The sequence below is a fragment of the Cyanistes caeruleus genome, chromosome 3, assembly GCF_971803275.1.
Source record: "Cyanistes caeruleus chromosome 3, bCyaCae1.hap1.1, whole genome shotgun sequence".
Lineage (NCBI taxonomy): Eukaryota > Metazoa > Chordata > Aves > Passeriformes > Paridae > Cyanistes > Cyanistes caeruleus.
The window spans coordinates 29,422,807-29,446,867 of NC_141703.1; the positions used below are offsets into that span (position 1 = coordinate 29,422,807).

At 36.7% G+C, this 24,061-nt stretch overlaps 1 protein-coding gene across 1 annotated transcript; it reads right to left on the bottom strand.

The window, feature by feature from the left end:
* Window positions 1-61: 61 nt before the first annotated feature.
* Window positions 62-23,715, bottom strand: TMEM182 (transmembrane protein 182). The gene is made up of 5 exons (XM_023918053.2): window positions 19,826-23,715; window positions 19,339-19,438; window positions 17,831-17,929; window positions 9,151-9,288; window positions 62-1,204 (listed from the first exon to the last, which is right to left on the bottom strand). The coding sequence occupies exons 1-5, from the start codon at window positions 19,964-19,966 to the stop codon at window positions 981-983; spliced, it is 702 nt and encodes a 233-aa protein (XP_023773821.1). The 5' UTR covers window positions 19,967-23,715; the 3' UTR covers window positions 62-980.
* Between the last annotated feature and the right edge of the window lie 346 nt (window positions 23,716-24,061).

Sequence of the window (24,061 nt, forward strand, 5' to 3'; positions counted from 1 at the left end):
GATTTGGTCTATAATGCAGATTTTTAATATGTGGGAAAATGAAGGCTGCATAAGACACACGTTTACATGTCCTAGATATTGTCTTGATAATAAATCTTTTTTAATAAAAAATTAATTTTACACAACCATGAAAATATTTGTTAGAGGAGCCAATTGTTCCACTGAAAAATAAAAGGGTTAAAACTTAATTAAAATATTAATGCTATAATTCAAAGTACAATTTTGGCAGAATTTCAGATAGTGATTGTACTATGGCATTTTGGCTTACAGAATCATGCAACACATGGATTTACAGAATCATAAAACACATGGATTTTAGAATACAGAAGTAAACAGCTTTCAAATGCATACAGAAAAGAGAAATGGGTAATAGAACAGTTAAGCTTTTACACATTCATGGCAATTGTCTTCTCTCTCGTCCTCTTCCTATGGATGCTCCATGAACAACTGCACTCTATTTTTATGAAGTGCAGACATGTTTGCTGCCATTAAAGCTAAGGCAAGTAGTGGAAAACAGGAGAGGAGGTAGATTGAATTACTGTGTTTGAATGTTTGCCTTCTCCTCTACCTTGTGCTATTCTCTGCAAACAGAAGTACAGTGTGTAAATGCTAAAAGTAAAAGTTAAAAATAAATGTATAAATTGTTGATCTGAGCCAATTCATGTTTTGCTTGCAGAAAAATTTTATCCTCTTCTGTTTGTTAACCTATAAAAATGTTGCTAGTAGTACAATGTGAAGAACCACAACTGTACTTTCTAAAGAATTAAAAACAACTAGTTGGGACTAAACATGGTTTCTTCCTGTATTGAGTTCTGTGTCCTTCACCCTTAAACAATTAACAGAAGAAATTCCAGAAGTCTGCCTGCACACTTAAGATTGCCATAATGCTAATAATGTACAAAATTGTGTTCCAGAGTAAACTTACTCTGTCACAAGGTTTCACAAGTATTGCTGTATTCAGAAGCTTCAGGAGCATCTGACTAGTCTGAGTGTAAATAAATGGAACGCCCTACCAACAAGAACAGCATTCCTGCTAATAAAGCAAAAAGTACTCCTATAGGAGCCAACATAAACGACCAGCCATAACGTACATAAACAGCAAAGTCTGGGCAATCCATTTTTTTCATGTTTGTGTAGTTTTCCAGATCAGCCATGGCCTGGACCCAGATGACATACATCACGACAACCAGCGAAAACAAGACACCTGGAAAAGAAACACCAGGTTTTAACAATAGAGTGTGAGACAGATGCTGAGTGCATTTAATGTATATTACCTAAAAATCCATCAATGCTTGAGGTCCTGTCAGCATGGCACAGCCAGCCACCAGTGGATAACTTTTGCCTTTGGCTTCCTCTAACTAGCACTACCTCCATCTTGCTCCTGATTTGCACTGAAAGGCATACTCCCATGACAAAGGAGATATCTGGTTTTGGTAGGCAGACTTTGATGACAAAATTCATGCAGGTATTTACTGTTTTGAATTCAGGATCAAGGTGGGGGAAGGAAGGGGAATGGAATGGGACAATCTGGAAAAAAAAAAGTACTTTTGCTTCCCAAACTTCAGCAATTTTTTTATCAGTCTTATGGATATAGAAAGGAGTGGGAAACTTTCTATTATCTTCATCTCTCCACATTTTCTTCTTTATTCTTATGAAATGGGCTGTGTTTGGAACACAAAACTTCAGAGTATTCTACTCAAATATTTTGCATAAAAATTCAAATTATTTAACTCAAAATCATCCACATTTAGAAAAGAAGCTCTTGGTAGAGGAACAAAACCCAACAATAATTAAATAATAACTATGAAGAAGGCTATTAGTAATAACTTCAAATTGGATATGACAGCTTCCTGAAATTAATCCACCACATAATTCACAGCCTTTTCCCAACCACTCCTCTGAAAGGCCTTCGAATTGTTTATACATGACAGTAATAGGAGCACATGTCCTTACAAATTTTGATAATCTCCTTGTTACTATGCACCAGAAGGAGATATAAGAAGAAAGTGCTTTCCAAAGTATCAGTTGCATTCCTAATATTTCATTTCACTTTAGAGGAATGCGGACACTTGAGAAATGCAAGCCTGCAGAACAGATGCTTCAGAAGAAGATTTGCTGGAGGACCAAGGGCACGAGTCTAAATTTTTCACATGCTTCAGCCTGTACCCATTTGCTCCCTGAGCTCCAGCTGTCACAGCACAGTTACAGCAGCAGGAACATCTATTCCAACATTAAAATATTTGAGGGACACCACCCCATCACGTTTTTATCCCAGAACGTGCCTCATTAAAACACAAGTCAGGGCACAGTCCTGGGAACACTTCACTGCCAAGCTTGAGGCTACAGGCTGTGAGTCAAAGGTATTTGTGGTCTCTTCTCCATCCTGCTAAATACTTGCAATACAACCTTGAACAAATGTGACACTTGTGGCAAAATCTACAGGTGCACTTTGTAAGCACCCATGGCCAGTCATTTGCTTCCATATCCACATGGCTTGGAAACCTTTGATAGTTACCTTTCCCCATCCCCATCCCCAACCTGAGATGCTGCCTCACAACCTCCTTTCCCCAAACTTTCTGCCCATTTACCAGGGAACAGCTGTTGTCCTCACTCCCTCACTCGATGCAGACAAAACCAGGCAGGTTAGATGCATCAGCTAACTTGGTGATCTGGTGATCTTCCTTTTACTGCTTTATGGACGAAATGTAAAATCTCTACATGCATCCTGAACATCTGACAGGTGAGAGCTCATGGTTCAATCCTTATAAACACTGACTTTTGAAGACGAACAAAAAAAGGGCTGAAGTAGTTAAGCTGAGGCATAATCAAAACATTCCCCAAGGATCTGCAATTTCTAGGAGGTTGAAATAATAGAAGAAAAACTAAATAAAGAAGGAGGCAGACACATTTCATATCTATGAAATACACTTCCAGGATTACATTTTTTGCTAAGGTTCAAATTCCTAACAAAGTTTGAGAAAACCCAACACTCAACTCCAAAAGGCATAAATTCAATTTTGAAAGTATTTTACCTAAGTAAAACTCGATTTTGATGGAATTTAGTACTGTGCTTGTATTAAACATAAAACCACTGAAACAATCAGAGAGAAGGATCGCCTTAGGGCCAGACATGAAGAGTGAGAAATTAAATTGAAGACTCTTCAAATATAATTCAAAATGAGCAGAAGATTCCTAGAACAGAACATCTAATGATAACAGATAATGTAGGCAACACAAGGAAAATTAGAACAAAAAAGAGCTAGTAACTTTTGATTTTAAAAAGTAGAAAAATTCAGGGAAAGATTCATAAATGGAGTTATTAGATATATAGATTTTGTTCAAGATTTCAAAACCTAAACAAAAAAAAATTTACAGCCCTAAGATTTGGAAAGATACATTAATAATCTGGCAAAATCCATATGGACATTAGAATTTACTTCTTCAACCAGCTGTGCCTATGCATTTTCAAACTAGTCCTCTATTTAACCTCTACACTGGGGAAAACTTAGTCCAAATCTATAATAATTACAAAAAGTAGTGATGTATATTTCCTTACTATAACAGCAGGTAAGTATATCCAGGCCTTGCAGACCTGGAAAGCCCCCTGGTATTCTGAGAAGAAGCAAAGTTATGTAAAGCAGTTAGTCAAAAACATCTGTCATTAAAACAAAACTGCATCAAAGGTGCTTTAATCTAGAAATGGACACCCTTTGCTTTTCAGGCACTCTGAAGCAACACCTAGGTGCTTAAACTAGAATTAACACCATGTAGGTGCAAAATAGCAAGCCAGTGGTGCCAGTGGTAAAACAACTTCGGGGAATCTATCATCCATTGGGTGTGATTTCACAGCAAGCTCTTACACCTGTGAGTGGCAAATTGTGGGGCATGGGAATTTGCAGAAGAAATGTATGTCAAGCAGAGATAAATGTCCTCCCTTAAAAGGTAAGAAAAAGAAAGGAAGAGTATGTAAACCCTCTTAGTTAATTAAGGCACTAAAGGAGTATTTAAGGGTTCTCATCACCTGCTAATGGAGACTAATTAATAGGTGTATTACTCAGCTTGTTCAATAAATATCTTGAACAATAGAATCAGGCTAAGTAAAAACTGACCATGCCTCCATCAGTATTCATTCATTAGCACTCCTTTTGTCTAATTTTCACAGAGTTATGATTTCATGGGAATTAAGTGCTGAGACAGTTTACTGAACATATATTTATCCTGAGAAATCTGCTCCTGCATTCTTGTACTGACAATCTATTGGGAATGTCGTGAACTCTCAGAGGCAAGCTCCAAGACAAAATTACTGAGACTGAAAAAAATCCACAATTTCTTGAAGTAAATATTTTTAGGAACAGTGTGTGCTGTGATATATTTCTACGTTTTTGGCATTCAGACCTTTTTCATAGAGTGCAGACGTCCTTTTGCCTTTGCCTTTTAGTGAATAAAAAATAGAACAGCAGTTGCATGAATCAATAATGATGGGGAAAATTATTCCTAGAACATGAAATATGTCTGAGAGAGATTAAGACAAATAAATACTTCCCTCCTACTCCTTTTTCTGTCTCTTTTTTTCATTTTTCTTTTTTTTTTATAAACACACATGTTTGAAACATAGCTCTGTTCAGTGTGATAAGACACGGACTTCTCTGAGGTCACTCTTTTCTGTCTTTCACATTCATTCCTTTGAATTTCTTTCAAACAAATACTTGTGCATATTGTAGAGGAGAAAGAATACGGAACCTTTAGAAATGTCTGTGAATTCAAGAAGCAGTTTGCTGGCCTTTAGCGCTGATTCTTCCCACGTAGAAATGCCTTTCACTTGTCAATGGTGAATGGCTGTTTATGGCATGAATCTTTTACTATGCAGACGTGAAGACAACAGGTGCTGGAAAGAATGATGTGAGCTTTTTACTTATGCCTGGAAGTTTAGAACTCTTTATCTCATTTGAGGAAAACTTCTATGTGTGTGTATATTTTTTATTAAATGCATTTCTTTATTTCAGATTCCTGAATTCAGGCCTCTTGTGACCTTTATTTAAAAATGATGGTTGGCATTCTCTGCTGAAGTACATGCAGAGGATCCCATGCAAAAGTTATTGGAGTAGGTACATGTCTATGAAAACAGATTTCTGTCCTCATCTAGGATGTCAAATTAAAGTACCATCTTTTTTCACTCTTTTGGCAGGAAGCAGCAATCATACTTCTAATCTTGCTTCCTCACCAGGGTGTGATTCTGTAATGCTCTGTGTACAATCTGGTATATTGCTTATTTGCATCAGTACAAGAGGACAGTTTTCACCACCACCAGGCAGAAAGAGGCACAAGGTAGTTACAGACTTAATTTAAGGCTCTCTATAAGACCATTTTATAGCAGCTTTCTCTTCTTTTCCTATGACCTTTGAAGCAACTATAAGGCTTCTTAGAGTTTTCAGTACCGTAGCTGTTCTTGGACCATCCTCTGATGTTGTAGACACGGAGATGAGGCTGCAAAGGCAGCATTCAAGTCACTGACTGGGGTATCATGGAACTGATACTCACTTTTCCCCACAGGTATTGCAGGTGTAGTTTCACCTGTGGCCTCAGGTGGTTAATAAGGTTACAAAGTTTTGCTACTCCCAATTAAGGAAGAATGGGTCAGGAAGAAGATAAATGGTGTTAATTGTAGTTATAATGGCCATGGAATGGCAAAGGTTAATATCCAAGGAGGAATACAGAAGGTAAAACCCAGAACTTAGGAGAATACACTTCAATGAGTGCAGAGAACTGGTATGCAAAATCCTAAGAAAGGCTGCCTTGAAGAGCAAAGACTGCCTTAAAAGGCAAAGGGGCCCGGAAGAATCTGGTGTTGATCATAGACAATTTCCTTAAAGTAAAAGAATGGTCCCTTTATGTGTCCAAGCAGGTCTGGCAGAAATGAAAATTAACCTCATACAGAGCTGCATTAGAAAGAACACAGTCATCAGACTTGAAAATACTAATATCACCCTTTATTCAACACTTGTGATATCATATGTGGTAAGCTATGTCCAGTTTGGGGTCCCCATGTGAAACAGAAATACTGATAAACTGAGGTGATGGCCAACACAAAGCTTAAGGGAGAGCAAGTAGAGGCGAAGTGAGCAGGGGAATTTTAGTCTAGGGAAGAATCCAGTCTTCATTCTAAATGGAGCTATAGAAAAGATGGGGATAGACTTTTCAGAGACCTACAGATTTGACAGGATGAGATGTAATAGTCACAAAGTGCATCAAGGGCAGTATCAGGTGAAAACAAAACATTTCTTACAACGAAGTTGGTCAAACTGTGACAAGCACCCAAAGATGCTGCGTAACATCAGTTACTGGAGATTTTAAAAACTTGATTGGATAAGGCTCTGAGCTGCCTGATCTAACTTTGATGACAACCCTGCTCTAAATGGGATGTCAGACTTGATTGCCACAAGAGGTCCTTTTCTACGTACATTTATTTGTGTCACTCAGGATCTCTGTTTAGGCTTCTTGAATGGGTGCCTCCAAAAGGCAAGTCTATCTGCCTTATCACAGAGAAGGTGAGGTGTCCACCTGAGTGTTTCTTACTGTTGACAATAGAAATTTAAGCAGTTGGTTCATATGAAACAGCTTTCAGATGGCTGAACAGTTGATGTGACTCTCATTCCCAATAGCATCTTCAGCTACTTCTGGAACCCTAGGACATCACAGCAGATCATGCTACAATGTACTCTTCAGCTGAGGGAGAGCTTTTATCTGCTGCTAATTTGGAAATTAAAGCTGAAAAAAAGATAAAGATACTTCTGTCCAATAACAGGCATTAAAATTATTTCATCCAACTTTTTTTTTTAAGACATGCTAGTAGGAAAATGACTGATCTCCCTATCTTCTTCCTAACTTCCAAAAACCAATCATCTTGTCTATTTTCCTTCTCAGAAGACTATTCTCTACAGTATAACACATACTTGAATTCTGTGGTAAGACAGCATCCAGGCTCTTTCAAAATAATGTGTATAATTCCTTTCTTTTTCTTCAAAACAACCTGGTTTCTGTCTTAGAAGAACTCTAACTTCACCAAATCTAATTCCCATTAATCTAAGTCACATTACATCTTTTCATTTTCCCATTAGGTTTGTGTTTAAGTAGATGCACATCCTGGCTGCATCCTGATCACAAGCTTGAGAAGTGATAAATATGCACCACTTCTCATCACTCTATCCTTCCATGGCCTGCTTTGATTTGGCAGGCAGTAAATGAAAATCCTCTCTAGTTCTGAAGGAGATGGACAGAGAAGGGATCAGGGCAGCAGGGACACAGTACAGCACATCACCCTCTTCTGCATCAGATTCTATCTTACCTTGCTCTGCCTTGAGCAAGCTGAATGGGTCCTATTGTCTCCTGCCACCATTACTTTTTGACAAATTATAGCAGGATATTGATAAAGACCTTTGCTTTTCAACAACAGCAATGGTAATAGTAAAAATAACATATCTTTTTTCTAAATCCCTGATTGAGAGCAGTGCTGAAGTTGAAACATGCTACATACAGAGGAGTAAAAAATCAGGATTTCCCTTGAAGAACCATTTGCTCTATAGGGACAAAGGGCAAAAGGGGCAAAAAGACACAGACCCAAGGTCACACACTGGGATAACAAAGCTCACTTAACTTCACCTACATAAAGAAATAGTCTCTCTAGATTCTCTTAGTAAAGGAAAGAGAGGTGTAGGGCTTCTCCACAGCACATTCATCTGATCCAATTAGGCCCCTCTTTCAGTATGAAATGAATCCCCAGCTGGGGGACTTCTTACATACCTACTGTTTTTACAGCCAATGAATGTTATTGCCTCTTGCAGGCCTCCTAGGGAAGCCAAGGGAGGCTAACATAGGCTTGGGGATCTAACTTTCCCCTGTTTAAATGAGGGCAGATGAACTGACCCAGAGTGGAGAACACAGGCATCGCTTTGCACCTCTGCCCATCAGCTCTACATCTTTCAAGTGTCCTTTTCCTCTCAAACAGCTTCTGCTACTTTCTAGTGACAGCTGAGGTTTTTCATGCATTACAAATGCAGAAAAAGAGCGAGACTCACATGGGCTCTTGCCCTGCAAATTAGTGACAAAAAGCACTGAAATATCTTAGAATCTCCAACAGTCTATGAATATTTTTTGTATGTCTTTTAAAAGTGTGCAGGAGTAATTCTCAAGAGATAAAATGTAAGTATGCAGGATTTTCTTCAATTAAAATATCATAAAATACTTCCCACACTTCACTGAGAGTCCTTTGGAAGGGAATAATGATCACTTGCTGCATATGAAGAGCTTAGAGGTGAACGGGTAAGCAAGGTCAGGAGGTCAGTGTAAGAAGCAAAAAGAGAGCCCAGACACAGGTGGCTCTGCCCTGTAACATAATATGTTCTCACAGGGCTGCCCCTCATCAGGCTTTAAACCACAGAGAACAGCAGTGGAGCACATACTATCATTTACATCCTATATAACTATATCTTACACACCAGTGTGACATCTTCACAGACTTCCCAAGGTTAAGCAAACAGCTTGCCAGTGAGCTGTCCATATCAGCTGAATCCTGGGAGGATGCATTCTCCGCCGTACGTGTGGGTTATGAGGAAGGAGGGAATTCAGTTATTTGTTATCTTTCATTCACAGAGCTCCTACTTACTCATACATGACAACTATTTTGTTTAGTCCTATCACATCCAAAGCATTTTCTTGTATTGGTCATGTAAATGTGCTCTGTCTCTCAACTTCTTCAGAGTCCACGGTAATCATCTTTTGCATCACTGATAAAGGACAAAACCCTCTCCTTAGCTAAAGCCCTTGAGAATCCTATAAGGCAACATTCTTAAATACACATTCTTTTTCCTGTTAAAAAAAGTAGATTGAAATTGCAGTGTAATTCCATTATTTGCCCTGGATGTGTTTTGTTGTTTTTTTCTCAACCTTAACCCAAAAATAGCTTTTATAATAGCTTCATGACTAAATAACCGTGCAGAGAATTGTCTCCAGGACAAGCACTCCACAAGCCAAAGGCTAGAAGCATATGCTTTCTCTTTCTTTTAACCATGATTGATATAATTTTTGGTTAAGGAAAATGGAAGAAATTACTCATCCTTTCTACTCTATAATTGACTGAGCAAACATGATACTCACCAGCAATGATGAAAAAGCCTCCTCCTGCTTTGTATAGAATGTGACTGGCAAAAGGAGCTGCACAGATGATGAGGAAACTAGCTGCCACAACAGTGAGCACTCCCAGGAGCATAAGAACCGTCCAGAAACCTCGATAAACTGGAGAAAAGGAAGAAGGAAGAAAAGGAATACAATGCTTTTTAGAGCTTACCCAAGTTGGCTAACAAAAATTTTCCATCCTCCTTCTTTTATCACTTGATTTATTAACAAATGAAACATTAATTCTATTTTCTAATTCTAATTCTATCCACATTATATATCCTGTGGATCAAAATAGGTTTGATTACCAGTCCTTATCTAATGATCATAGAAAACAGCATGTAAGTTATTCTGAATGAAATCCATCTGCTGAATATTTAGCAGTACCTTGTAAGATTGCAACCTGACCAAACTGACAACTGGTACAGCAAAGCTATAGCAGTGATTCTTTGGGATAAATGATTGGATTGACAGGATACAATTATTTTACCAAAATTGTGTGGAAGAAGCAGAGACCTGCAACATCTTGACACTCTTAGTGTCCAGACTATATCACCAATAACAATCTGTAAGTTCTTTACAATTTACTGCTGGATAATACTCCTTATATATAGCCGTATTTATCAGAAAGAAACTTAAGCTAGGAGCAGGGAGAAACTAAGAAAATGTAAACTGTATTTCTGAAAAGCAGCTAAGTGTCTTAAACTAGCCTATTTCTGCTCCAAAGCTCTTTGTATTTTATTAAATTTAAAATGTGATGTTTCAGAAGCCCCTGTTAGGCAGTGCCAAGCAGTGCTGAATTAATGGATGCAGCTGGTGATAAATGAGCTGAGAGTTTTGTGACATACTCTGGCCAAAAGAGTCTTTCTAACAATTAGTTTTTAGCTGGTTAATTGCACATCCATTTAACAAAGTCATCATTTTACAAATGGTACAAGAGTGACATAAATTTCTCCCATGAATTTAAAAATTGGTACATTAACACAACCCATTAGTAAAATTATGAGTTGTAAAGATCTCCATCGTCGGATCTGAAAATCTTAAAGCACTGACAATTCAGTCAGTGAAAAACATTTCCACCCAACTCGAGGAAAGCATATAAGCCAGCTGGCAAGTCAGGAAAAGTGTATCACAAAAGAAACTGCCACTTGTCATCTGACAGCACCTACTTACTGTTATGGAAAAACACAACCAAGCAACTATTATACTGGTTCATATCCTGAAAGATTCAAATTCATACAGCTTGTTAGAGACACCTATTCAGTAATAATTCAGGTTTTCTCTCATCTGAAATCTGAAGGCGCTCTAGGCATTAGCAGCTTGTGTTTCCCACTAATGTATTCCAAAAGTCTATGGTTTTTTTTAACTTGACCAGTTTAACTCAAGTTAAAGTATACATCATCAGCCTTGTAATTGTATTAGCTAGATCACGCTCGCCACATTACATTAGTCACACTTTTTAAATAACACCCTTTTTAATCCAGGCAAACATTCAGAGACATAATTTTCTGCCGCACTGATCAGCAGATTTGGGCATAAAAAGGATGAATGTGTCTGAAAGTACCTGGCAGAAGGGTTAAACTGTGGTTTGGTTCATATCCAAGTCTCCACATAAACAAAAAATTATTGGAATACTAGGTAAGGAAATAAGGCTATGGCTCAGCAAAGCAGTTAAATATGTGTTTTGCTTTAAGTACTATACCTCTTATGGGATTTAGGCACCTTTTTAAAGCTAAACACATAGTTAAATGATTCACTTAATGCAAGTGGACAGTGAATGGAGACCTAGAAAGGTAAATCTCCCAAGTCCTTCAGTCTAGGGTTTCTGAAGCAATTTCATATTATTTTACTCATGGGGCTACTTTGATAAGCTTCACTGCAGACTCCAAGTCCATGGGACATTACTTCCTCGTTTAAAACCTAATACCACTAAATCAATCTATAACCACCCAACTCTTTTACATGGGTGGCCCAAGGTACTTCAAAGTCATACTACATAATAGGACATATTGGCCAAAATGGACCTTGAAAAAGCTTTCTTGTATATTATTATGGTCAGTCACCTAAGCCATGGAGCAGTGGTTCTATTTTCTGAATGGAGGAGGACACAAGGTTCTCCAGCATTACAAAACCAACATCCATTTTCATTACCTGTTATTCATACAGGAAGCTTTGAAGTCTGCTTTTAGTGAAATTTCATGAGAAAAGCTTGATTTGATACTCAAATTAGAAACAGCACAAAAGAAGTACAAATGTAACTGATGAAAATTTGTTTCAACCTCTCTGTAATAATACAAGAGAAAAGCTGTTTCCCTGCTCCAACACTGTAACTATTTTATGCTTTATGTGTGAAATACTGATTTCACCTAGCTATTACCTGACAGACACTTCCACTCTATTTCTCCAAAACAGTTATTTAGTTGAAAGAATCAGGATAAAGTCTGATTTTCCTAATATTTGTTTACTAAGCTAATTCAGTTATTAAGCATCAATTGAAAAATAGAATGTAATTGACAGGTACAAAGTCTGCTCACGAATCTTTGACTTTTCAAGCAAAATACTACCCCCTCTAATCTGCAAGGCAGAAAGTCATTCGGTTCATTTGTGGCACAGGTCTGAGGAAACGCCCTACGCCCACTCAGAGTTTACTTTTGTACGGGAATTAAAAAGCCATAATTTTCCTGAAAACATGGCTTCACTTACTTTATAATCTGACCATTTTTGCTTAGATCACATTTCCCATCTTCTCTGCCTAGATGAGCAAGATCAATTTCTGCACGGCTAGTCATTCAAAATTACAACTCAGGCCTACTGCTGTCATTTAGCTTAGCTGTCATCTATAGATGAACACAAAAGAGCTGGTTGAAATGAAATCTTCCTAAGAATGAAATTACTCTTCAAGTCAAAGACCTTGCTACTCTGAGGTCGAGATACACAATGATAGATAAAATGCAACAGAAGATTCTGCTTTGAATTACTCTTCTTTACATCCTGTTAATAGGGCTGACACTGTGATCCAAACAGTCTGTTTCAGGAAACAGTGGTTTGGTGAACCCATACAAACTGTATCTACACAAAGTGCTAACAAAACTTTGCACAATTTCAAGTCTCACTGAGGTATTTCATAGGATAGCCCATGTTCTAGTCCAGATGACAAGAAGTACCTTTGTGTCTTCCAGGTACTTCACAGATATGTTAGAGTTACCTACCTCAAATACACACATTATTCCAAGTGTTTCCTACAACAGAAGAACTAAAGTACAAGCACTATTGCACAGTGCAAAGTAAACATATCTGCAGTATTTAAAATCTTAGATACCATTGCTCTGTGTTGCAAGAGTGCTAAACAGAAGGTTTTGTAACTCATCTTGGTAAGCTGCCCCTTTGTTGAGTACAACATTTGCCTTGGAAATGACAGGCAGCCCTAAAAATAAAATAGACTTAGCGGAAAACAGGAGTACACACAACTGCACCATCAGGCCTGTATGGGAACATTATATTCCTCCAAAACTGCATGACCTGTAGTTTTCCCTTGCTACTTGTTTTTCCCTCTGAAGATCCTAATTTAGATCCTTCTAGAGACTTCTGCATTATTTGAAAACTAGAAGTATCTGGGTTTGTTCAAGGGACCAAATTTTGGAGAAATGGCTGAAAATTACCAAAAGCCTTCATATCTAGTATAGTATGTCCCATCACTTATTACAAACTGAAGTTAAAAATTCATATTTTAAGATGTTGCTGCTGCATGATATGAAAGAGAAGCAATAATATATTTGAAAAGTTACAGAGCAGTATCACCTACAACAACACACTTGTGTAGCAGTCACGGACACTTCTGGAGCTCCATAATTGTTAGTCAGGAACAGCCTAGCTAATGTCACAAAGCAACACCCTTCCACTATTGGAGATGTTAACATCAGCATCATGAAAGCATACCAAGTATTTTACTGCCCTTGCTGACTTAAATTGTTTTCAAAACACAGACATCAGTCCATACAAGTACTGCGGTTTACCATAAAAACCCCAGCCACTCAATCTTAAAATCAATATGAATTATTACATTAATATAATAAAGTATATTTATTATTATTATGAAAAGCTTTTTGAAACGTGTTTCAAATGCTGCATAAAAACTCACAGGGGTAGGCAAAACAACTTAGAAAAGATTCCTTGAACTATTACAGACAAGATCACATCGGAAAGGGAGCATTTCCTGTGATCTGACAGTAGATTGTATTTTGGAATGTGTGGTTTTTTTACCTCTCTATTTAATGTAAGAGATATTGAAATGCTTTTGAGAAGAGTATTGCCACACACAATGCCAAAACAGTGAAAGGGAAAGTGCCTGAACTGATCTCAACCAAGAGATAAACAACTGTTAATGTAATCACCTGTCTCAGCAGCAACACAGGAGGCACACCTGGCAACACAGTAAACCCTGCAAGACTTTCCTCAGCTTCATTCAGCACCCTTTACTATCCCTTATTTTTTTCAAAAATAACTTTAACAGTAAAACAAATACAATATTCACAAGATGGATTCACACTGCTTTTTAAAATGCTTCATACTTTATTGGTGCTTGGGGGACTACAGAGATCACACTTATAAATGTACTGTATTACAATCTCTCATGGGCAATTATATGACTATTACATAACAGTAGTTTTTTCCCCTAGAAATAGACTGCTGGTAACATTTCAGTTGTACAGCTTCTATTTTCAGATTTCATTGCTGATATTTTCCAGATAACTTTAGGTTAATTTAAACCCATTAAAAAACCTGCCAATAAATTTGATCTCACCATTTTAGATTTAACAGTTGCTGAATCAGATTTTTGCTTCAGTCCTATAAACATTGTGTATTATGCATTAGGCATTACATCAAATGCTGGCAATGTGCCCAGTACTGGACAAAATAAGATACTAATATTCAGGAAAAAAAATACTAGTGGCTAAAAATTCTGAGTATTAAACTAATGTGCCAGTGCTGCCCCATTAAAATGCTTCCACTTCAGCTTCAAAAGGTGTTGGGATGATTTACAACAGTTAGGGAACTATTGTTTATTTCCAAATTAAGTTGAAAAAAAATCCACTCAAAAATAAAAATAATGAATTAGTGACTAAGTGTTAGACTTTTCACTTCTTTTTCTTAGCAATCTCACTATGGCCTATTATAGCCATATAATATATAATAGCGCCCATAAATGGGACTATTTCCATGAGTAAGAACTTTGCACATTTTACAAAAACAGGCCTAGTGTTGTCCTATAGTAAAAGAACTTTAGGAAAGATAACCCTTGAACATCAGTGTTAAGTAATCTAGTGACATGATATTATGCATGAATCTAGCTAGCAATTAATTAATATTAAAGTACTATATATTATGTTTTCAGAATAGCCTAATGGGGCAATTAATCTGCTTATGATTATGCAAATATATGTTTATTTTAAAATATATAGGTTGCTGCTGTGGTATTTCTCTTGCATGGTCTAATTTATTTTTTTTTATTCCTAGATTGTAGTTTATTGCACTTACATATGTGAATTACCATAAAAATGAATCTGCTGGCAACACAATGAGGTGCTAAGTCACCTTAAGAGGTGCACACTATAAAAGTTGTCACCCTAAACCTCTACCATCACAGAAAGTCACTAGAGCCAGGCTTCCCCTGAGTTGATTTAGAACCTGTTTCAGGTTAAGATAAATTACATGACCTTAAATTTCTTAAAGTACATTAACCACAAATGATAGATCACACACCTTTTGACGATACCTTACACTACAGCAATGGGAAAGTCCTCCCCACTCTGTCAAGGTATTTAACAAAACCAATGAATGCACAAAAACATTATAACCATGATTAACAGATATAGCAAACTTTCTGTATTTTCAAAGCATTTCTATCTAACCGTTTGAAGCTGATCATGCATCTAACAATAATGATTAAAAGATATCTCCTACATTAAAGCATGCATTCAAACCTCCAATATAAGCAGCCCCGTGGGCTCTTCTGTCTTTACATTTCTATCTAAGGCTGTCGTCCTTGACACCAAGAGCTCATAGTCTAGGTTTGTACATCAGAATGAACAGAGCCTTTGGTCTAAAGCTTTGAAAGGCATACTGAAACACTACAGAGTCCCTCATCCTCAGTGCTTTAAGATTTTTGGGAACTACAACACAAATGCAAACCCAGCATATAAAAAGACGTAAATAAACTAAGAGAGGATAGGTGATCCTGTTTTGAATTCTGTCCCAGAAAAGCTCTGAGCCAAATTCCTACTAAAGCCAAAGAAGTTATGTCAACAGAGAACTTGGTCCAGACATTGACCTCAAAAAGCATCAGAGATTTCATGCTCTTCAGGCAACTTATCTTTGTCTGAACTCTTCTAGCTGGACAGTGACACACCTACGTGTCTCCACGCAAGGAACTGCAAAAGGGGCTAAAGTTAAATTCAAATTCCTCTGATAAGATCCAAAAGTCTCTTAAGGCAGATAGTCTGTTAAAAAGTCACATGCCTTTATTTGTTCAAAAAATAATAGTGCTCTGAGCAGAAACTTGGAGATTTTTAGAAAATGTGTTCTATACATGTTTGATTTTTCCAATGAAGTTTAAAGCACTTTATTCAGTTGTTTCTTTTTCTGTGAAAAAGCAAATGGAGATGATAGAAAAATTCCTGCTATCTTGTTATATCTTGCTAACATAGAACTTGATTGACTCACTAAAAATGCAATGATAAACCTAGAGAGGATATTTGGGCTTTTTATCATCTCCAAAAGAGAATATGTCGAGAAAGCTATGAGCCATGAAAATGGTAATATTTTGTCAAGAAACAGTAGCAGAAACAAAAAAGGGGACAATAACCTCATTTTTTTGGTAGTTCCCTTTTATTCTATGCTTAGCTGGTGCAAAGTATTAGATGCAGACAGACTGGATATACAAATCATAGATGAAATCTTGTTCTCCATGAAACCAAGCTGGAGCCTTTTTCCACTGGCTTTATAGAGAACCACTTCCTGCACTGGGAGTCAAGAAGAAAAGGATAACCTTCTAGCATTTCTTAATTTAGCAACCGCAGCTGAAGGTTTTTAAAACTTGTTTGACAAATATCATGGGCAGGATTGTCAAACTAGACTAAAGCAGAAACAAGTTTTGAACTAACAGAAGAGATGATGACATAACCTTCTTCATAAAAAGTAGTGAAAGACTCTTGAACAATCATATCTGTTCTAGTAAATAGCTTAGATGCTGAAAATGAAATGTAGGCATAAAAAAACCCAAACCTTCTTCAGTTTTAATGAGCTCAAAAGCAATCCAACTGTATCTATTTATATAGCAGGAATGGCTCTGAATATACTCTACCTGGGCCAGCATCTATAGGACAGTTCTGCCTACTTTTAATCTCCTAATATGAAATATAGATAGAAAAATTATATTTGAGCTGTGGTTCTTTTGGCAAACATTAACTAAAATTAATTAAACTTTTGATGATATTCCTTCTCCTTTCCTTTTTCTTTGTTTGTCCACTTCTGTGTAATCATGCAATATAATTTGAGGAACCTTTGTGAATGTATGAGTGAACAGTGGAATACAAACTCTGTCTAGGCTATTAGGAGCTGATGATTCTGTCACTTTCAAATGGAAAGATAAACTGTTCTAGATGTGCTGTGAAGTTACAGATTAGATCTCTGAATGGTGAGGTCTGAATTCCTCCTGGACAAACAGTTCATAATTTCTAAAGATTAAAAGAACCATTATAATTATAGTTTATTTTCTTTTTCATGTCTGCAGCATAAAAATTGGATTTTAAAGACACTTCAAGGTTAGCAAAAGCATAATTACAGCTTCATGACAGGAAGGGATCACTTAAGTCCCTTAGTCAGCGAGCTCAGAGACATGTAGCATGCACACCTCACAGGTTGTATAAAAAGTCATACCAAATAGGTATCAGAAGTTATTTACTTCAAATGTGTTTGTGTAAAGCTATTAATCTGATTAAATATACCTGATATTTTTAAGTCGTTTCTAAGTGTCTAAAGACAGAGCTTTTTAGCCACTATTCAAACATACAGTTTTCTATTAATGTTTGTCTTCCATTGTATATAAATATATACTTACATGTATCTCTTCACATTACAAGAGTTTCTCAGTGAAGTATATCTGAGTCAGTTAAATAAATTTAGAAAGCATCAAGGCTCTGCTCCTCCTTCCTCATAAAGTTAAAATGCAATGCATTTCTATACGTGGTTATTTATTTAACAAAAGAAAACAAAATAAAAAACAAAACAAAAGAATCCAACCAAAACCAGTTTTATTGAAATACATGACAAGAAATACTTGTTTAATGCATTCAGTCCAAGGAAGATACTTACTATGTTGAAGAAAAAAAAAAAAAAAACACTAGAAGGGAAATGTCTTCTTTTTTTTTTTTTTTCCCCCAGAAATTACCTCCATTCTGCCATCATGCTTAAAGCTAAGCATTTCTTTATGTGCTTTGTTAAACAGTGGCTTAAATATGCACATTGTAAAATTATGAGAAGTATGAAATACCAAAATTCTGTTAGTTAAACTCTGCAGAGTGATAAGGCTGTTTTATTTTGAAGCACACAAATTGTTTTTTTGAAACTATAGGCATTGTATTCACTTGCACCACACAATACTTACTGATTGCAGAGTCATAGGAGGTTGAGTTGTGCTCATCTCGCAGAAGAGGAAATGGGGACAGGTAAGCATGCGTACAATTCTTAGAAGGTGACTGGTTGGCTAAAAATGAAAGAAAGCTAAAGATTAGTATTTAAGTGCCTTAGCAATATTGTCTGTTCTTCAAATGGGCAAACTGAGCTTCATAGGTCAAGATTTCAGGTCCTTTCCTAGGCAACAGCTTACAGTGAATTTAGTTTAGAAAGATACAATTCTTGTTATCCAAATAAGAATATTCCTTAAAGAGCAATTCCAATTTGTACTCTGGGACAGTAAATGAGCCCTGCTGAAGGCACACTGCAATTTATATGTGTTGCATATGTATGCCTTTCTATGTATATGTACCTTTCTCATTTGAGGGTAAATTATGTTCTTCTCAATATTACATATGCAGAAAAAAAAACAACTAAATAAACAAAATCCATACCATTTATCTTCTGTGAAAGAACAACGAAAATATCAAGCATTTTCATAAAGTTTACAATGTCCACAATATGAGTCTAGTATATGGAAAGAATATCCTCCAGAAAAGGGGAATTTTACCCTTTATATTAAATACTTCTAAAAATATCAACTTCTTCCTGGCAAAAGACAAAACCTGACTACAACTTTAACCCCATCTAAATTTCAGATTCCTGACCACATAATTTTCCAAATAAATAACAAGGGGAAATTAACTACAGTGAATGTTACATTTTCCACCCAAGACAAAGCAATATAGTTAGGAAAATATGGGGTATTGAAGTAAAACTTGTATGATGGCACCTGCTTTTCACAAGGACTATGGAAATCTTGCAATAAGGTGAGTGAGCTCCCTACCTCAGAGGAAGTGTCAAAGACTGGAGAAGTTTTCTTGATTTCTTAAAGAGAGATTTTGGTTGTAAAACACTATCTGGTCTTGGAATTCTATCTTAGAATCCTGGATGTAGTGAAAGAAAGCAATGGGTCATCTATGAATGTAATAAAGGAGCTCTTCTGGAGATGGTGTGTCCCACACTGTTTTCACTGTGGAGTTGCCCACTCCCTTCTTAACCCACTTGTAGTCAGTTAAGAACAGATGGAGAAATTCTCCAAGCAAAAATTCATGGACCAGGCTAACCACTAAGCTCTTTTTCTCCCTACTTAACAGAAATAAACCAACTAAACAATAAAATAAATAAACCAACAACTTAACAGTAAGTGGTAAAAGACTGTGTAGCTAAGAATGGACTTAGGTTAAGAGGGCATCCATAACAATCACAGTGTAATCTGATAGCTCAACTTGTATCATTTTGTGCTGGGGTTTCCTATAGTACAGATTACAAAAGTGTGTGTCAAGAATTTATTTTAGGGTAGCTAAAGAACCTGATCCCCAAAGAAGCCATGTGAAATCTAATGATTCATAAGACAGAAGAAAAAACAAAAAACACACCAAACCCCAACAATATTAAGAACAAACTACTGTAGATAATGTAAAAGGGAAAATTACTTACTATACCAAAAATTCCACATGCTGGCATTATTATCTCCTACATTTCCACTAAACCAGCACCTCCAGAAGAAACCTTCATGATGGAAAGTGGCCTTCTCTCCCTAAAAAGGAATGAAAAAAACAAAAAGAAAGCCATTATCATACAATTTTTGAACAGCTGAAAGAATTAAGTTCAATTAGATGTTGAGGTAAAAACCACCACCATCATAATGACACACAACCTGTCAGAATTTAGGTCAGCTACAGCATTTATAAACATTCATTCTTCTTTTGAAATAATATACTGCAAAAGTAGTATCACAAAATAAAAATTCATTTTAGAGCTGATTACAAATGATTATAAGAGGTTTTGTGGTAGGCTTGTAAGCCTCCAGAAGGTCAAAATTAGTATATTCAAAAGTATATGCAGAAGTAAATTCTTAGAAAATAAACACATCCAAAAATTCTATATATATAATTCTCATTATAAATGAAAAGTTCATACTAACCCCAGCACCTTCAGGTACTTCTGAACAAGTTCCTATTTCTGTAGCAAGAAGCCAATAATCAGTTCCAAATGCCACCAAAAAAAGCAAAACACCCAGAGCTGCAAAGAAGCCTCCAAAAAATATCCCCACGCTCAGTTTCATTATTGAAGTTATTAAAAACAAACAAACACCACCGTAAAAGGTGAGCAGTAAAATTAAAAATAAAAAAAAAAATAAAAATTGTGAAAGTAACTAAAAAACTGTTTGGAGAATACAGCTCATATCTGAAGAAGTTTCTCTTCACTTGACTTTCTGTCTGTGTCCTTCTTCCCAATTCCCTGTGAGTCGATTTGTGTCTCCAAATTTGTGTTCCATGTGGCTGACTCAAGTCTGACAGATGAAAAGGGCCTTCTATTTTAGGACACTGATGGCAGAGCTTTGCTCTGTTTCGCTGTCCGGGCGAGGCCAGTCAGAAATAGCTGACCTTCCCCTAACTAATCAGGGATTGACTTGAAATATTATTGCAGCTGGTGCATCAACATCAGTGGAGATGGAGTTGCAATGGCTCTGTCCATCTACATGAGCAGCATTACAGAGCACACAGTAGTAGCAAGAACTTCCAAAGGCCTGGCCTGGTGGTGAAAGTTTCCTTAGCTACTAGCAGAAAACTTGCAACACTTTGGAAGTTACTATAAGTCAAGTTATCAAAAGAAGGTTGAGGATTCTTTACAGACTTTTAAAATATGGTAGCCAAAATGAAGACACGCCTCTGAAAAATCCTATATAATAAATATAGAGTTATCTTTAAAAATTTACATCCTACCTTTTAACTAATAACTTTAGCAACACTAAACACAAAAACACTTAAATGCTTTATTTATTCAGATGCATCTTTTTTTTGCATATATCAAAAATTTATGCAATTAAAAATTCCTTCAAGCACCTGATAAAAAACTTCAATCTTTTTAAAACAAGAAGACGCTTTCACAAACTCATGCTTTGGCCATTTTGGAAAGTGATGAGGTGAAACATTTAAATTACAAGTACTCACTGTACAAGAAAAAGGCTTTTTCAACAACTTAATTTCATTTCAAGCAGGCTTTCCCAGTCATCTCTCATGGCTTACAGGGCATGCTTTTATAGAAATGTATAACATGTACCAGATCCTACAGTCTTTACCCAATAAAATTTCATTGGAATTATTTATCACCAGAGTAAGAATTTCCATTGATATCACATACTGGGAAGTGCTGGGCTCAAGAAAAGAATTAAGCCAGTTTACTCCAGAAAACACTTACCACAATATTTTATGGCAATAGACTTAGGACTCCAAAGGGACTCCTACTTTCAATATGCCAGTATTGGTTTGGACAGTGCATCAGCATGCTTGAGGACAGAAAGGGAAAAGAAACACTGTTTCTACCACCTCTCTTCATTTCTACACAGATGAACTGGTGCTGTGTCCTCCTCAGTGGTTTTTATACCACTACACAATCTGCCCTGCATCATACGCACGTTTGTTATGAATCATACTTTATTCAAACCTGATATTAATTTCATACACAAGCACATCTAATATTTTGTGGCCTTTTTGCATTTCAGAGTTTCAGTGTATGCAGAGCAGCAAATGAATATTCAAACAGATTCTTTCTGTCATATTTGTTTCTCCTGATGTCCACTGATGCAGTTCATTTTGATACAGCAGAAGGGAGGTGTTTGGAAACCTAATTCTGGAAAGTGATGTTTTATTTTCACTATCAAAGAAAGCAACAAAAAAAAATCAGGAAAAATAAGAACACATAGAATGTGCTATAAAATTAATTAAAAATGATTATATGCAATTTGGAATAATACTTCAACTTTTGGTAAGCCCTGAAGTGGTCAGGCAGTTGGAATAGATAATTGTTGTAGGTCCCCTCCAGAAAATATTCTGTTCTGTTCTGTTCTATTCAATTCTATTCTAATGTGTCAAAAAAAAAAATAAAAAAGTAGGATTCAGTTCAGCACTAACATGTCCAAATTTATACAATTTCATATAAACTAAATGTCTTTCAATCATAATCAATAGTGATCACACTCAGTGGAGCCAGAGAGCAGTTCATCACAACCTAGATTAGACTCACAGGGCTCTGCTCAGTCACTCTGGCAGACACCTAGCTTTAGCCAGTTACAGAGTATCCTGCTGGCTCTCAGCTGCCATGCCAGAAGGGTGTATTTCCCTCTCTGTTAAACTATCTGCTAGCCTCACACAGGATCCTAGATCCTAGACCCCCTCTCCCCTTGGATGACACTGGACCCCACATGATGGTGACTGAAATCATGCCTGGAAAGAGGGATATGGTGGCTTTTCCATCACCTCCCACAGTCGGATGCTCCAGGATGCCTAAGGCATCTACATACCTACATTGGGCAGGCAGGTACAAGGGGGACTTAGAGGAGGCTGACACCTTTCTTGAGTGACAGCTACAGGCCAGGTTCACACCACCTGTGTGACCCAGGCTGCCTCTGAAGCCAGGCTCCATTAGCTTGTCAGGCCATCCTGGAGACACCACTGACTCTTTTAGCCAGACCTCGATCAACTGCAGCAAAGATCCGTGTTTCACGTGGAGATGTCTGAAGGCAAAGGTCTTAATCTGCAACTGAATCTTACTCAGTGAGCTGGAGCTCCCAACTATTTTGCTGGTGTGTGGGTAGCCTCAGAAAGCATTGGCCCAAAGTTCATGAATTTCATACAGTGAAATTCAAAGAGATAGTCACAACAAAAATGTAAAATAAACAAAAATCCATTATATGAAGTCCTTCACGATATCTATTAAAAAATTAATTCTGATGCACTGTTTATTATGCCACTTAGCTCATCCTAAATAATGGGAGGTCTTATAGCATCACAACAGTGAACTTTTCCAACATTTAATGAGAAGAAAAAAGCGAACTCCAGACACCTCTCTTAGCTACTGAACCACAATTAATAAAACAAACAATCAAAAATATCAAATGGCTAGTTCCAGTCATGTTACACCTACCTGGCTTCAGGACAGAAATATGTCAGTGACTCTGTGAACCTGTTTCTGCATGAGAGTAACTAACTCTCGTGAGTTGCTTCACTGCAATCAGTTTGCATGGAAAGTTTCACTGAATTCAAATGACAGCTGAATTACTGCCTGTGCAGTGCAAGTATTTCTTTTTAATACACTGTACATGCACTCTGGTCTCAGTTTAGCATGTTCATCCTGAGAGGATCTAATTTAATTATTCTCTTTTATATTTATGGCACATTCTCTGGCAGTGTTATCTTCCAAATACTCTAACATGGCCAGCATTATGCCCGTCTATGTCAAGAATGAATCAGAAGCCATGTTAAGACTTGTTATGTCAGCTTAAAAATTATGTTATCCACCACTTGAATACTCAAAGAAAGTCTCAGGGTGCTTTTTTCTTTAATTAAATTAAATTCTGAAGGTTCTTCCATAGAAGAAAGTTTCAAGGCAGAGAAAACAGAGCCAAGCTTACCAAGGCAAAACAATCATTATCCTGAATCTTAAACAAAGTCCTTCCCCAACTCCTTTCAAAATCCTAAATTTCTGCAGTACTGTAATTTTAAACCAAAATGACTTAGCCAAATTTATCTCTACTATAATGACAATGAAGTAATTAAATCAGCTTTAATACTCAATCAATTTGGCTAATTAAGCCCAACATTCATTGACTTTGTTGACGTGAGTGTGAAGATTGAAGGACCCACATAATGGATGGATTCCAGTCTCATTTAACAAAGCTGCAAAACTTATTTTATTTTATTTCTTTTTATTCACCAGCTAGATAGGATTAAACTAAGTCCTGAATCTGCATATTTTATTTATGCATATAATAGCTCCAGCTTCAACATAGTATCTGAGCCCCTTCTTGTATTTAAAAATAGAAAAGGAAAAAAAATGTAAAAAAACAATAGCAGACTGTTTCTTTTTTCCTTTTCCATCTGAAGGGAAAAAAAAAATATATTTATGGGAAGAGGATGTTGTTTATTTGCTTGTTTATGTTTGTGTGTGATTGAGTAAGTGTCGGGTGCGTATGTTTGGAATTGGCAGGCAGCTCCTTATCTGTGCTGGCAGATATGTCCATGATCTAAAAACAGCCTTTTAGAACTGGCTGTATGTCTCGCTATATACCAAGAAACAATTTCAGCAACCGCCTCAGAGCTGAGTCCTTCTGAAACCTCAATGCTCATTTACTGTTCTGAAGAGTAATGGGAGTATCTCA

What these genes read in the sequence shown, in the direction of transcription:
- TMEM182 (XM_023918053.2), bottom strand. Translation starts at nt 19,966, where the DNA reads ATGAAACTGAGCGTGGGGATATTTTTTGGAGGCTTCTTTGCAGCTCTG. An exon ending in AAGTACCTGAAGGTGCTGGG is followed by an intron (nt 19,439 to 19,825) that starts GTTAGTATGAAC and finishes ATTCCTTTTTAG; the next exon opens with GGAGAGAAGGCCACTTTCCA. An exon ending in CTCCTATGACTCTGCAATCA is followed by an intron (nt 9,289 to 17,830) that starts GTAAGTATTGTG and finishes CCTTTTCTCCAG; the next exon opens with TTTATCGAGGTTTCTGGACG.